This window comes from Notolepis coatsorum (genome assembly GCF_963971535.1).
Source record: "Notolepis coatsorum genome assembly, chromosome: 6".
NCBI lineage: Eukaryota > Metazoa > Chordata > Actinopteri > Aulopiformes > Paralepididae > Notolepis > Notolepis coatsorum.
Genome location: NC_140170.1, coordinates 151,090,978 through 151,105,513, shown reverse-complemented (window position 1 = coordinate 151,105,513; position 14,536 = coordinate 151,090,978). Strand labels below are relative to the sequence as shown.

The following is a 14,536-nucleotide window of genomic DNA, read 5'->3' as shown; positions in this document are numbered from 1 at the left end:
TGGCTAAAATTAAACCAAAATTAACCAATGAGAACGTCAAGGGATGCTGCCGTGTCAGAGTAGTTGTGCTCTTGTGGTTGGTTGTCTCGTCTTTGCTCATGGGCACAGTAGTAATCACCATGGAAATGAGTTACGATATAAAAACACATTTTCTCGGGGCGCCCAAGTGGCGAACCGTGTAACGCGCTGCGTCGCGAAGCGGCCGACACAGGTTCGATTCCCGAACCCGCCGTCCTTTGCCGAATGACTTTCCTCCACTCTGTCTCCCGTTCTTCCTCTCTCTCTCTCGCTACCGGACTGCCCGGTAGTAAAAACAATACAAAAAAAATCTACAAAAACATAATAAAAATTTAAAATATATATATACATATTTTCTCAAAGATTAAGTTAAAAACATTTACCTTGGTTTTAACAGTATAAGAATTACATAATCCATACCTCCGGCAAAGACTATGAACCAGCACCATACTGCACTGTAATACCGGTTAACCGTCTGTAGTGTGATAGTAAAGGGTTAACCTTCTGTAGTGTGGTAGTGAAAGTGTTAACCTTCTGTATTGTCGCAGTGAAAGGGTTAACCGTTTGGTAGTGTGGCAGTGAAAGGATTAATGATACAATGGGGGAGAATCACAGGTGGAAGCCAGGTCTACAGATGAAGCGACACGAACCTAGTGTGAGTCACCACTAGGTTAGTGAGAGTTAGTGACATTGCCAGACTATGAGGTGCTTTGCATGATAGTTGATACTTACCATTAGGGTGTGAGATTATTAGAAACACCAACAGCTACCATCAATTATTTCTTTGTCCCCGTCTTATGTACACAATCCACCCTGACAAGCGGCACTGTGCTTGACCATTTAACATGTGTGTGTGTGTGTGTGTGTGTGGATACCAACCTCTGGTCTGTCTCTGTGGGTGTTCACTGCTTCCACATTTAGGCAGATAGACTCCACCTTACAGCCTAAGAGGAGGGAATGAAGCTCATCACTCTGGATCACAGACACTGATAGACCTGTCAGAAAGCACTGATACTGATAGACCCGTCAGAAAGCACTGATACTGATAGACCCGTCAGAAAGCACTGATACTGATAGACCCGTCAGAAAGCACAGACACTGATAGACCCGTCAGAAAGCACTGATACTGATAGACCCGTCAGAAAGCACAGACACTGATAGACCTGTCAGAAAGCACTGATACTGATAGACCCGTCAGAAAGCACTGATACTGATAGACCCGTCAGAAAGCACTGATACTGATAGACCCGTCAGAAAGCACTGATACTGATAGACCCGTCAGAAAGCACTGATACTGATAAGACCTGTCAGAAAGCACTGATACTGATAGACCCGTCAGAAAGCACTGATAGACCTGTCAGAAAGCACTGATACTTACCATATGCCACCGGTGTGAGCTTCAATACAGTGTGGAGCGCGCACTTCAGGTAGGGCAGCTCCACTAAGGACAGACAAACACATGGAAGTTAGAATCACTAAGGACAGACCACATCGTTTTCCAACAGGAAGTGGTCAAAAGTGACGATGAAAGGAGGAGACCATTTGATTTTAAGTGGTTGTCAGTCATTTTACTGTCGGGATAGAAATCTGTATGACCAACGACTCCTTCCTGGTCACAAAGGATGTCCAGCTGGGGGGCTCTCTCTCTCTCATAGGCTGAGGGCACCTATCAACAGGTGTTCTCAGCCCATCGACAGGTGCCTTCAGCCTATCGACAGGTGCCCTCAGCCTATCGACCGGTGCCCTCAGCCTATCGACAGGTGCCCTCAGCCTATCGACAGGTGCCCTCAGCCTATCGACCGGTGTCCTCAGCCCATCAACAGGTGTCCTCAGTCTATCAACAGGTGTCCTCAGTCTATCAACAGGTGTCCTCAGTCTATCAACAGGTGTCCTCAGTCAGCCTGTAGTTGTGAAGGGGGACAAACCTGCGGTCTTGTCCAGGAAGTAGGCGAGCAGGCAGCGCATGACAGCCTGGTGACAAACCACCAGCACGTTCTCCTGCCTCTCCAGCTCCATGATGACAGGCTCCAACCTCTGGACCAGGTCCTCATAGGACTGAGAGGAGGAGAGGCAGAGAGGAGGAGAGGAGGACAGGCAGAGAGGAGAAGGAGGAAAAGAGGACAGGTAGAGAGGAGAGGCAGAGAAGAGGACAGGCAGAGGAGAAGAGAGGAGTGCAGGTAGAGAGGAGGATAAGGATGACAGGAAGAGAGGAGAAGAGGTGAGGAGAGGTAGAGAGAAGAGGACAGGTAGAGAGGAGAAGAGGACATGTAGAGAGGAGGAGAAGACAGGTAGAGGATAAGGGACACAGAGCAGTGCTTAATTTTTTCAGAATTCATTTATACATATTAAGACATTAAATTACACATATTATACTCCTTTATACACATTAATATAGGTCTCTGAAAAACAAGTTTTTTGCTGAAAGTACTACTCATATTATGCATTCTAACAGCCTCTATAGGGAGGTGTAGTGGTTACGTCATTGTTGTTTCCGGCCGGTCCACCGCGCTTGAAATTGCAATGTATTTCCAATGGACACAGTTCTCTCTTTTTATTATGTTTTTGGTCGATTTTTATTGGTTTTGCAAAGGTCGCCGGGTCCGGGAGTCGAACCCGGGACGGCCGTGTTGCACCGCAGTGTGTTACATGGTGCGCCACCCTGGCGCCCCCCAATGGACACATTTCTAAATAGTCTCGTTTAAAACAAATAAAGCATGAACATTGGCATGGTGTACCTTTCTGTGTGTATTCATCCACTATAGCTCAACATGAAACAATTAGCAATTAATCGTAAAATGATTACGTATAATTTTATTTCAACCAAAAATGCTTAAACAATAATGTTAGTGAACTCATTTTGTGCACAAATGGAAAGCTTGCCAATGTTCATGAGGCAGAATTATTACAATAGCCGATAATACATTTTACCAATTGCAGGGCTTCAGCTCAAACTGTCATGACCTGAACCTCATGACCTCCATCCAGCCTAACGAGACCTGAACCTCATGACCTCCATCCAGCCTAACGAGACCTGAACCCCATGACCTCCATCCAGCCTAACGAGACCTGAACCTCATTGAAGGAAGTAGCCTTGTTTTTCAATGTGTATATAATGTAAATATCGGTGGATGACAGCATCTACTCATAGCCATCTCAGAGGAGGAGGACAACAGAGAGAGAGTGCGTGTTAGCAGCAGACTAATAGCAGCAGATGAGGATTTGGGCTGTACTGGTAACATCAACAGCTGATAGCCACAGCATCAAGGTTACTCGATCTTGAGAAAGTGCATTACCAAGCCACAGCGTTTGTTTTGGGGTAAGAGGTGCGGTAATATCAACATCGCCGTTGCTAAAGTGATTTGGGTCAAAAGTGCCGTTGCCATAGTAACAATCACAAGAGAGAGTTCGACATCGCGAGACTTGAAGACGGTAAGCTGTGGGGTCTTCAGAAGACTAGGCCAGAAGGGTTTCTTCACTACACTAACCAATGCAATGTTAAACCTTCCCGATTACTCATTTATAATAGGTGCAGATTTTAATGCCATTTGGAATCCAAGGATGGACAAATCTTACCTCGCCTTTTCCAGCGAACAAAATAATTCATCTAAAGCATTAAAGGATTGGTCGAAGATTACAGGTGTAAATGACCTATGGCGTTCACTTAATCCCACGACCCGAAAGTACTCTCGTCGATCGGCGAGACATAACACATTATCCAGAATAGATTATGTCTTTGCATCCCCGAGACTATTTGATAAATATGAAGTGGAAATGATACCCAATGCACTATCAGATCACTGTTATTTACTCCTAAAAGGAACATTTGGTATACTATCTTCCCGGGCCCCAAGATGGCGTTTTAATTCGATGCTGCTTAATAACAAGGAATTCATTACACAACTCAAAGAAGCTCTTATAGTATTCCTACGGGAGAATGCGAACTCGGTGCAAGACCCCAGAATAATATGGATGTCGGTAAAGGGAATGATCAAGGATTTCACTGATAGCTTTTCCTCGAAAATGCGCAAGAATCAATGCACAAAACTGTCTGAACTGGAAACGCTTTACTCAACGTTATTTAATTCTTTAAAATACAACAACTCAACTAGAAAATCAAGTTAACGTACTAAAAATAGAGATCAATGCCATATACAGACAACAATCGGAAATACAAATACGCAGCACAAGACAACAGCAGTACTCCCAAGGTTCTAAACCTAGTCACCTATTAGCCATGCGATTAAGAATTAATGCAAAATTTGCAGATATAACTACCATTAGAGCACAACAAGTACTTGAAACAGACTCCAAAATAATAAACGATAAATTCAAAGAATTCTACTCCGACTTATATAAATCAGAAACGACCTTCGATCAAAACAAAATGGACACATATCTTAATCAAATTATTCTCCCTAAACTTTCAGAGGATGACGCTAAACAGTTAGAAACACCGATCACACTAGAGGAACTCAAGAAGGCCATATCCGAAATGCAAAATGGTAAGGCTCCTGGAAGAGACGGTATCCCATCAGAAATGTACCTTTCTTGTTGGGACATAATTGGACCCTTATTACTAAATATGATCTTATACTCAGTCAAGGAGGGGAACTTCCATAAAAACGACAATATTGCACTCATATCAGTCCTTCTCAAAAAAGACAAAGACCCCACCGAGTGCGGTAGTTACAGACCCTTAAGCCTCCTCGGAACCGATATCAAACTGTACTCTAAGGTATTAGCCATCAGATTACAAAAGCATATGCCGTCTTTAGTTCATCCGGACCAAACTGGCTTCATAAGAGGTCGCCTGATCACTGATAACATAAGACGAATACTGCACGTACTAGATGCAGACAAGGACGACACCATACCTAAGGCGATGCTGTCCCTGGATGCTATGAAAGCCTTTGACAGGCTGGAATGGTCGTATCTATGGGCAGTATTAGAAAGGATGGGGTTAGGAAAAGGATTCATTGATATGATTAAAGTATTATACAAAGACCCATCGGCCATGATTACAACAGGTACATTCATCTCCAAAATCTTTCCGGTATCACGCTCAGCCAGACAGGGTTGCCCTCTTAGTCCCGGACTATTCGATCTATCATTAGAGCCTTTAGCACAATATATAAGACAATCCCAATCCATAGAACCAATCGTAATCAAGGGCACACAACATAAAATTTGTTTATATGCGGACGACGTAATATTGTTCATGCAAAGCCCCAACACCACATTGCCTCATCTACTCAAGTTGATTGAGAACTTTGGTGATTTATCGGGATTTAAAATAAATTGGCCGAAGTCGGCTTTCCTTCCACTTAACACCCCTGCAAAAAAAGATATAACCCTCCCAGGTGAGATACCTATGGTAAAACATTTTAGATGCTTGGGAGTGGAAATATTTCCCACCATAAGACAAACGGTGAAGCACAATTACACAAAAATACAAAACAAAATCAAAGACGACCTTGACAGGTGGGCAAAACTTAAAAACTCAGTACAGGCAAGGGTATCAATAGTTAAGATGGATGTACTACCTAGAATCAACTTCTTCAGTTCAATGCTACCGTTACCCCCTCCAGAGGGTTACTGGAAAAGATTACACTCCTCCACATACAAATTTATTTGGAATAACAAACCACCACGTATAAAAAGATCCACCGCACAGAGAAATAAAGCAGACGGTGGCATGGCATTTCCAGATTTTTTCCAATATTTTAAGGCGTACACATTAAGACCATTGACAACATGGTTTGATCCCCAAGCATTAGTATCCTGGAGAAAATTGGAAGAAAACATAGTAGCCCCACATAGACTGAAGGACATAGCATACACTAAACTACCAATCAAGCACTGTGAGCGGAAATTTGGCCCCATAATTACCCATGCGATCCGGATATGGCGTGAAACTCAAGAAAAATATCCTAACCCACAAAAATGGCACAATCACACTCCCTTATTCAATAACAATGCACTCTTAATTGAAAAACGTCCTATAAGATTCCCTATATGGGAAGAGCAAGGCATACACTCATTAGGGGATGTTTTTAACAACCAGGGTTTTTGTAGTTATGGAGAAATAAGCACAAAATTTAATCTCACCGAGTCCACATGGCTTTTTTACATACAGTTACGGTTATGTTTGAAGTCTCACGGTGTTCCATTAGACATACCAGTTGAACACCACAGATACCACAAATTCTTCTATGAAAGAGAGACATCGAGAGGTTTTGTTTCAGGTTTTTATTATCAATTACTAACGTCCTCGTATGAAACCCTCCAACTAGACTCTGGAGGAGGGATATACCAGACCTGGAAAGTGACTTTGATTGGCAAGGAGCATGGGCAAATGTCCGACTTACATCAAGGAACCCGGAACATCAACAAATCAATCTTAACTATATTCACAGGACATACTTGACAACTATATTCACAGGACATACTTGACTCCTATAAGACTGAACAGAATGAGTCTTAAACAAGACTCCAAATGCTCCCAATGTACAAATGGAGACGAAGGGACATTTATGCACATGTATTGGGACTGCCCACCAGTTAAGGCATTCTGGAAAGATGTGACCCAACAATTATCAAAACTCGTATCTTGGAATATACCAGTACACCCCTCTGTATTACTATTGAATGATGTTTTTGAGTTTGCAGTAAATCCACAGCTAAAGAGATTGGTTTTATCGGGCATCACAGTAGCTAAAAAGCTGATCGCATCACGCTGGTTTCAACCGGAAAAAATGTGTCGGAAGGTTTGGTTTCTTACATATCTCGATGTGATTTATCAAGAAATATCTACAGCAAGAATTCTGGGTCTCAATGAATCCAAAATGTCAATGTGGTTAGAAGTGGTGGAGAGAATAAAAGCTAGCTTATAATGGTAGTGTCTGGTTAGGAGCGAGGGATAATGGAGGTACTATCCAAGGAGGGGTCCGGGAGGGGGGGGTTCGAGCTGGAGTATATGTGTGTAGGGTTTTAGATAATAGGTATTAGGGGTATATCCTGTATAAGACATTGGTATAATTGGTAATTTCGTTGGATATACACTGTATACGGTAAAATATTATTATATATATTTTTTTGCTTTCTGTTTCTGTGCTTGCATGTCATTTTAGCCATCTTAATTGTTAGTTTCATTATGCATTGTGTGTTGAGTACTGACTTTTAATAATTTTGTTTTGCAATACTAAAAAAAAAAAAAAAAAAAGACTAGGCCAGAATAGGACGCAAGGCTGATACGAGCAGACGTGGACAGAGAGACAGAGCACTAACTAGAGGGTGGTGGGAGGGGCCTCCCCCTCGAGGAGGCTAGCTTCGGCTAACAGGGAAAGGTTTTGGCTAACGACGAGGCCTCAGAACCATTGGACTAATAGCAGAAGAGACGGTAGAGAATAATGAATTTAGTTTTTCTTCAAAGACTGTTCAAGGACATTACAGAATGAGTTACATCTTGTACGAAGCTATGTTTATGAAAATAAACATCCTGATCTAAGGAAAGAGATCACGTTGCCAGTGTCGTTTTCTTCCGATTACGGATGTACCAACGGGGTGTGATAGTGTGTGACAGCCAATGTGAAGTATTGAAAACAAACACAACGCAGATGGGGAGCAGGTGACGAGATGAGATTGGCTGATTACCGAAGTATCCAACACTCATGACCTCCATCCAGCCTAACGAGACCTGAACCTCATGACCTCCATCCAGCCTAACGAGACCTGAACCCCATGTCCTCCATCCAGCCTAACAAGACCTGAACCTCATGACCTCCAGCCGCACTACGTTGGCAGCTGGGCTGAATGGGTAGAATGGAACCTAATGGCATCTAAGAGCATCTCCGTCTTCTCTGTGTGAGAGTAATGCAGAGGTAATGGGTTGGACTTAACAGTGAGAACACACCATAGGGCGTTTAGAAAACAGACTTCCTGCAACACAATCTGATCTGGGAACATGCTGGGAGTGACTTTGATTACAGAAACCCACTAATTAGCTAAATCTGTCTGAGACTGAGGCAGCTTATCCAAGCTGGGCTTATTATTACCAAGGCAGAAGTGTGGCCATCTGGATGTGGTTTAATTGTGTGCGTGTGTGTCCAAGGGCTAGAGGAGTTCATCTCAGCATGAAGAAATTATGAACATCATAAACGGACACAGGGTGTACATAGAGCTGCCGTGGTTACCGCATTACCGCGGTATCGCTGTTACATCACGCCCACCGCAGAGTTTAGCTGAATACCGCATCACAGCTGTTTTTTTATAATAATACTCTCAACCAAAGCAATGCAACGAAACAATTTTGATTGACAGTCGATTCTGCCAATTACGTCACACCGCTTGCACCCGCCTCTGCTGTTACCACCAATCGGCAAGCGCGTATTAGTTTTTTATTGATCAGATCTCACAACAAGGCTAATAACGTTAGCTCCCCGCCGGAGTGGACTACCATCGCTCCTCAGGAGTACTAAACGAGGCATAATGATTTTACTGCAACAAATGTTATACACTATACACTTGTCTGATTGAAAACTTTATTAACAGACCGCAGAATGGGCACAACTGAGATATGAATTGAGTAATGCTTGCCTTGCTATGGTCCGGTAAATACGCTGATGTTATTGAACGTGTAACTATATAACGTTAATGCCACAAAACGAATGCCTTTGTAATCATAAGTAGTAACTTTATAATAAGAAGAAGAAGAAGAAGAAGAAGAAGAAGAAGAAGAAGAAGAAGAAGAAGAAAGGGTCGGGGGGGTAACCGTCGGGCGCTACCACCCCTGCCCGCGACACCGAGTGAACGGCGCACGACCAGAGGGGAGACTTTGAATCCGTGTTTCACTTTCAATAACGAATGCATGCTTGCCGAATCCCAAACAATATTCATGCTGCAAAGTCATCCTCTAAAGATAGACATTTAGACTAGAAGCAGGCTATATGCTATAAAGAGTAGACTACTAAAAAAATTAAATAAAAAATGCATTCAAACTTTTTTCTTTTCTTTTTTTGCTGTAACCGCGGCGGTAGGAAATATTTTGCTAATTTGTGCGGTAAGGAAAACATCAATACCGCGGCAGCCCTAGGTGTACATGCACATTTCCGTAGGCGTTCAATGAGCTCAGTAGGCATCAAATATTAATTGAGATCCAGCAAGATCTTAACATATTTAGTGAAGACATTTTAGGTGCGCAAGCCACCCCCTATACAACGCCGCAGTTGGGTCACAAAATTCAGATCAAGCTGTCAAACTAGGTGTGGCAGATCAAATATGAATTAAGATCCAGCAATTGCATATTTATGCCTAAAATGTTGTCAGAAACATATTTTAGTGAACCGTTTAGGTGAAAACAGAGAAGGTTTATGAGTAAGCCATAATGTTTTTCCTGCTACCCATGCCCCACTTTGTGGAGTTATCTCTCCTGATTCGATAAGTGGGAACGGGATACTAGGAAATGTATTTTGTGTTTACTGCAGAGCAGAGACCCATACTAACCAAACACTCTATATCAGAGATGGCTGTCGGAATGTAGCCCTATTATTTTAACAGAATAATGGCACTTACAGCACCTTTAAATATAAACTCTTATCGATAAGGATGGTTTGGCAAGAAGCAAGATCAGTTCATTATCCTGGGAGGGAATTGAAGATGTACAAACGTAAATAAGAACATAAAAACAATAAGATAATAAAGATAATAAAATACAACAATAAAAAGTGATATAATACTGTTGGGTAAACTGGATACTGTTGAGAAATTAACCTCATTGAGAGAGTAGGCAGAAAAAAGCTCCCAACACAGACAGACAGTAACTTACACACTAGTTGAACTAGTAACAAGTCAAGTGGCTCACCTCTCCCTTGGGGTAACGGTAGCGGTACTTGTCCTGGTCCCTCATGGCGAACTCCAGAGGGTAGTGGTCCTGGATCTCCTCATACATCATCTCCTCACACACACCCTGAGGACATCACATAGCCCCCACACACACACACGTTAGTCACCAGAAATAAAAGCCTAAACTGTCCTGTGTGCTCTAATGAATCTTTCCCAGTGGCACTGGACAGCCTATCTAAACTGATGCTCCTGAGAGGCACTGGACAGCCTATCTAAACTGATGCTCCTGAGAGGCACTGGACAGTAGGCTTGGGCGGTATTACGGTATACCAGGATATTTCGAGATTCCGCCGGTATGATTCTCAATACCGTGACGTCACAGACTGCTATTACACTGACATGGAGTTGATTGTAGTGCACAGCACGCGCCAGCAGAGGGTTACATGGCTATCGTTCCGGGAGCTAACGTTGGTACCTGGCTGGTGCTAACTAACTGGCTATCGTTCCGGGAGCTAAAGTTGGTACCTGGCTGGTGCTAACTAACTGGCTATCGTTCCGGGAGCTAACGTTGGTACCTGGCTGGTGCTAACTAACTGGCTATCATTCCGGGAGCTAACGTTGGTACCTGGCTGGTGCTAACTAACTGGCTATCGTTGGTACCTGGCTGGTGCTAACTAACTGGCTATCGTTCCGGGAGCTAACGTTGGTACCTGGCTGGTGCTAACTAACTGGCTATCGTTCCGGGAGCTAACGTTGGTACCTGGCTGGTGCTAACTAACTGGCTATCGTTCCGGGAGCTAAAGTTGGTACCTGGCTGGTGCCAACTAACTGGCTATCGTTCCGGGAGCTAACGTTGGTACCTGGCTGGTGCTAACTAACTGGCTATCGTTCCGGGAGCTAAAGTTGGTACCTGGCTGGTGCTAACTAACTGGCTATCGTTCCGGGAGCTAACGTTGGTACCTGGCTGGTGCTAACTAACTGGCTATCGTTCCGGGAGCTAACGTTGGTACCTGGCTGGTGCTAACTAACTGGCTATCGTTCCGGGAGCTAACGTTGGTACCTGGCTGGTGCTAACTAACTGGTTATCGTTCCGGGAGCTAACGTTGGTACCTGGCTGGTGCTAACTAACTGGCTATCGTTCCGGGAGCTAACGTTGGTACCTGGCTGGTGCCAACTAACTGGCCATCGTTCCGGGAGCTAACGTTGGTACCTGGCTGGTGCTAACTAACTGGCTATCGTTCCGGGAGCTAACGTTGGTACCTGGCTGGTGCTAACTAACTGGCTATCGTTCCGGGAGCTAACGTTGGTACCTGGCTGGTGCTAACTAACTGGCTATCATTCCGGGAGCTAACGTTGGTACCTGGCTGGTGCTAACTAACTGGCTATCGTTGGTACCTGGCTGGTGCTAACTAACTGGCTATCGTTCCGGGAGCTAACGTTGGTACCTGGCTGGTGCTAACTAACTGGCTATCGTTCCGGGAGCTAACGTTGGTACCTGGCTGGTGCTAACTAACTGGCTATCGTTCCGGGAGCTAAAGTTGGTACCTGGCTGGTGCCAACTAACTGGCTATCGTTCCGGGAGCTAACGTTGGTACCTGGCTGGTGCTAACTAACTGGCTATCGTTCCGGGAGCTAAAGTTGGTACCTGGCTGGTGCTAACTAACTGGCTATCGTTCCGGGAGCTAACGTTGGTACCTGGCTGGTGCTAACTAACTGGCTATCGTTCCGGGAGCTAACGTTGGTACCTGGCTGGTGCTAACTAACTGGCTATCGTTCCGGGAGCTAACGTTGGTACCTGGCTGGTGCTAACTAACTGGTTATCGTTCCGGGAGCTAACGTTGGTACCTGGCTGGTGCTAACTAACTGGCTATCGTTCCGGGAGCTAACGTTGGTACCTGGCTGGTGCCAACTAACTGGCCATCGTTCCGGGAGCTAACGTTGGTACCTGGCTGGTGCTAACTAACTGGCTATCGTTCCGGGAGCTAACGTTGGTACCTGGCTGGTGCTAACTAACTGGCTATCGTTCCGGGAGCTAACGTTGGTACCTGGCTGGTGCTAACTAACTGGCTATCGTTCCGGGAGCTAACGTTGGTACCTGGCTGGTGCTAACTAACTGGCTATCGTTCCGGGAGCTAACGTTGGTACCTGGCTGGTGCTAACTAACTGGCTATCGTTCTGAGAGCTAACGTTGGTACCTGGCTGGTGCTAACTAACTGGCTATCGTTCCGGGAGCTAACGTTGGTACCTGGCTGGTGCTAACTAACTGGCTATCGTTCCGGGAGCTAACGTTGGTACCTGGCTGGTGCTAACTAACTGGCTATCGTTCCGGGAGCTAACGTTAGTACCTGGCTCGTGCTAACTAACTGGCTATCGTTCCGGGAGCTAACGTTGGTACCTGGCTGGTGCTAACTAACTGGCTATCGTTCCGGGAGCTAACGTTGGTACCTGGCTGGTGCTGGCTAACTGGCTATCATTCCGGGAGCTAACGTTGGTACCTGGCTGGCGCTAACTAACTGGCTATCGTTCTGTGATTTGTTTACTTGGTAACACGGGTTGCTAAGGAATTTAGATTCGAGGTTGAAGAAAGTGCACTTTTAGGTTGAAAGAACGGCCCTAATGTCAACGTGTTTCAATATAAGCGCTATGTATGGTGATAACGAGTATATTGTTAGTTCCGCCCGCCCCGCTGATGAAAATGAAAGTCATACCGTCATAATACCCATACCGGGGTATACCGGGGTATTATGTCAGCAAGGTATGACGGTATGAAAAAAATTATACCGCCCAAGCCTACTGGACAGTCTATCTAAACTGATGCTCCTGAGAGGTACTGGACAGCCTATCTAAACTGATGCTCCTGAGAGGCACTGGACAGCCTATCTAAACTGAAGCATGCTGGAACTTCCTTGTTGCAGTTAATTGGCATCATCAGTATTTAATACGAGCGGTCACTAATGGTCTCCAGGGGGTGCTTTCCCATGATGTTAGGTTAGTGGTTCAGTCAGAGAACCCTGGGTGTTAGGTTAGTGGTTCAGTCAGAGAACCCTGGGTGTGTCCTTACAGCGTCTATCTCGTTGAGGACCTTCCACTGTTCGTAGGGCACCTGGAGGGCCTCGGCCGTCTGTATGGTCCTCTTCATCTGGCTGGTCCAGACCTTCAGGTCACTGATGCCCTGAGCCTGGATGAACTGGCCCAGGCACTTACCAAACTGCAGCGGGGAGGACAGAAATCAAGTCTACATGTTTAACATTAAAAAGAAAGAAAGAAGAATGTATTGCTATGAAGACGAGTCAGACGGGAGCTGGCTGTACCTCCTTGCCCCTGGCAGAGAGACCAGAGTCTCCTCCGATGCATCCCTGGACGTTGAGCTCGCTCTCTCCGTGGCGACACAGGTAGATAGAGCGCGGCGTGATGTGGATGTTCATGAGGTAGTAGACGATTCGGCTCTGGATGTGGTCCAAGACCCGGTTCACCAAGTACCGCCGGCCCACGTCCATGATCTTAATGTAGGACAGGTCCCTGGGGAGAGATTTAGACCCTTTTTATTCAAGATGAAAGGACTGGTCTGAGAAACATTATGGGGATGATTATTCTTCCAAGTATGAATCATATTTACAGACAAGCAGAACACCAGCCCAAGTCTAGACTGTTATCATCCTAACCTCATCCAGCACTGAGGAAGGCTTAGTGGAAACGTCAGGCAGTCTGCTGGCTCTGTCCACTTAATACATTACACCTGAAGAATCCTCGTCGACAGTGTGTGCTTTCCCTTGATCTTAAGTTGCCCCGACAATTGATTTTCAACTGCCGACACACATTCCTAATATTTATTATACATTTATATTTATTGGATTTGTTGTTTGTCTGCATAGTTCTCTTATTACCTGTCCAGAACTTCGTCCAGTGTCTCGTAGGAGTTCTCATAACATTTGATCCTCTTCAAGAAGTCTGCCACCGCCTCCTCCGTGTTACAGTTGGTGTAGTCAGGGCTCCCCAGCTTCACTTGCTGAAGGAAGGTTAATGATGAAGGGCGTGAAGCACAACACAGAATCAAGCTTCACTTAAGTTACGATAGTTCTGAACTCAACACTAGAGGTATTTCTTCACTCACTCACCACAATGTTCTCCTGTATGACGTCAGGGTCTTCACAAACAGACTCCACAAAGAACACCTGGAGAGAACAGGGCAGAGGGTCAACACCAGGTACAATAGAGCTAACGCACGGCTCTAGACACCAACATGCTCACATATGTGACCTTTTCTGGGGGGAAAGTGACATGTTTGACTTGGTGGCATTATTGCGAGTGGAGGGTAAATCGAATGTTCGTTAAAACAAAGATAGAGTCATGTAATCTATTTTATTATAAGAGTATATTTCAACATATTGCTTATCTTATCAATCATCAGTTAGGCGTGCCAGGCATGATTCACTACAGCCTACAATAACAACCTGCCTCCCTGACTGGAGTAGGCTGCTGTTTTGCAATAAGAAAAATCCTCAGTCAAGGAAACAGAAAGTGTTTTTTTTGTCTCTTTTCATCTGTTTTTGTCCTATTTATGCAAACATATGTCCCCTTTTCTATGTATTCTGAAATGTTAGAACATATCATTTCAACAGCATTCCAGATGAGGGTAAAACCTCAACCTCAATTTTGAGAATAAATTGGCAATATAGCC

General features: G+C 44.7%; 1 protein-coding gene across 4 annotated transcripts in view; it reads right to left on the bottom strand.

Moving 5' to 3' along the window:
* Nucleotides 1-14,536, bottom strand: part of pfkfb4a (6-phosphofructo-2-kinase/fructose-2,6-biphosphatase 4a) — a 31,829-nt gene that overhangs the window by 4,295 nt on the left and 12,998 nt on the right. For all 4 annotated transcript variants that reach the window (XM_084316629.1, XM_084316628.1, XM_084316627.1 and 1 more), the window contains exons 6-13: nucleotides 13,974-14,030; nucleotides 13,743-13,864; nucleotides 13,170-13,377; nucleotides 12,920-13,066; nucleotides 9,878-9,982; nucleotides 1,944-2,073; nucleotides 1,397-1,459; nucleotides 898-962 (exon numbers count right to left, since the gene is read on the bottom strand). In XM_084316629.1, coding sequence (XP_084172755.1) covers nucleotides 898-962; nucleotides 1,397-1,459; nucleotides 1,944-2,073; nucleotides 9,878-9,982; nucleotides 12,920-13,066; nucleotides 13,170-13,377; nucleotides 13,743-13,864; nucleotides 13,974-14,030 — 897 coding nt within the window. The remainder of the gene's footprint in view (nucleotides 1-897; nucleotides 963-1,396; nucleotides 1,460-1,943; nucleotides 2,074-9,877; nucleotides 9,983-12,919; nucleotides 13,067-13,169; nucleotides 13,378-13,742; nucleotides 13,865-13,973; nucleotides 14,031-14,536) is intronic.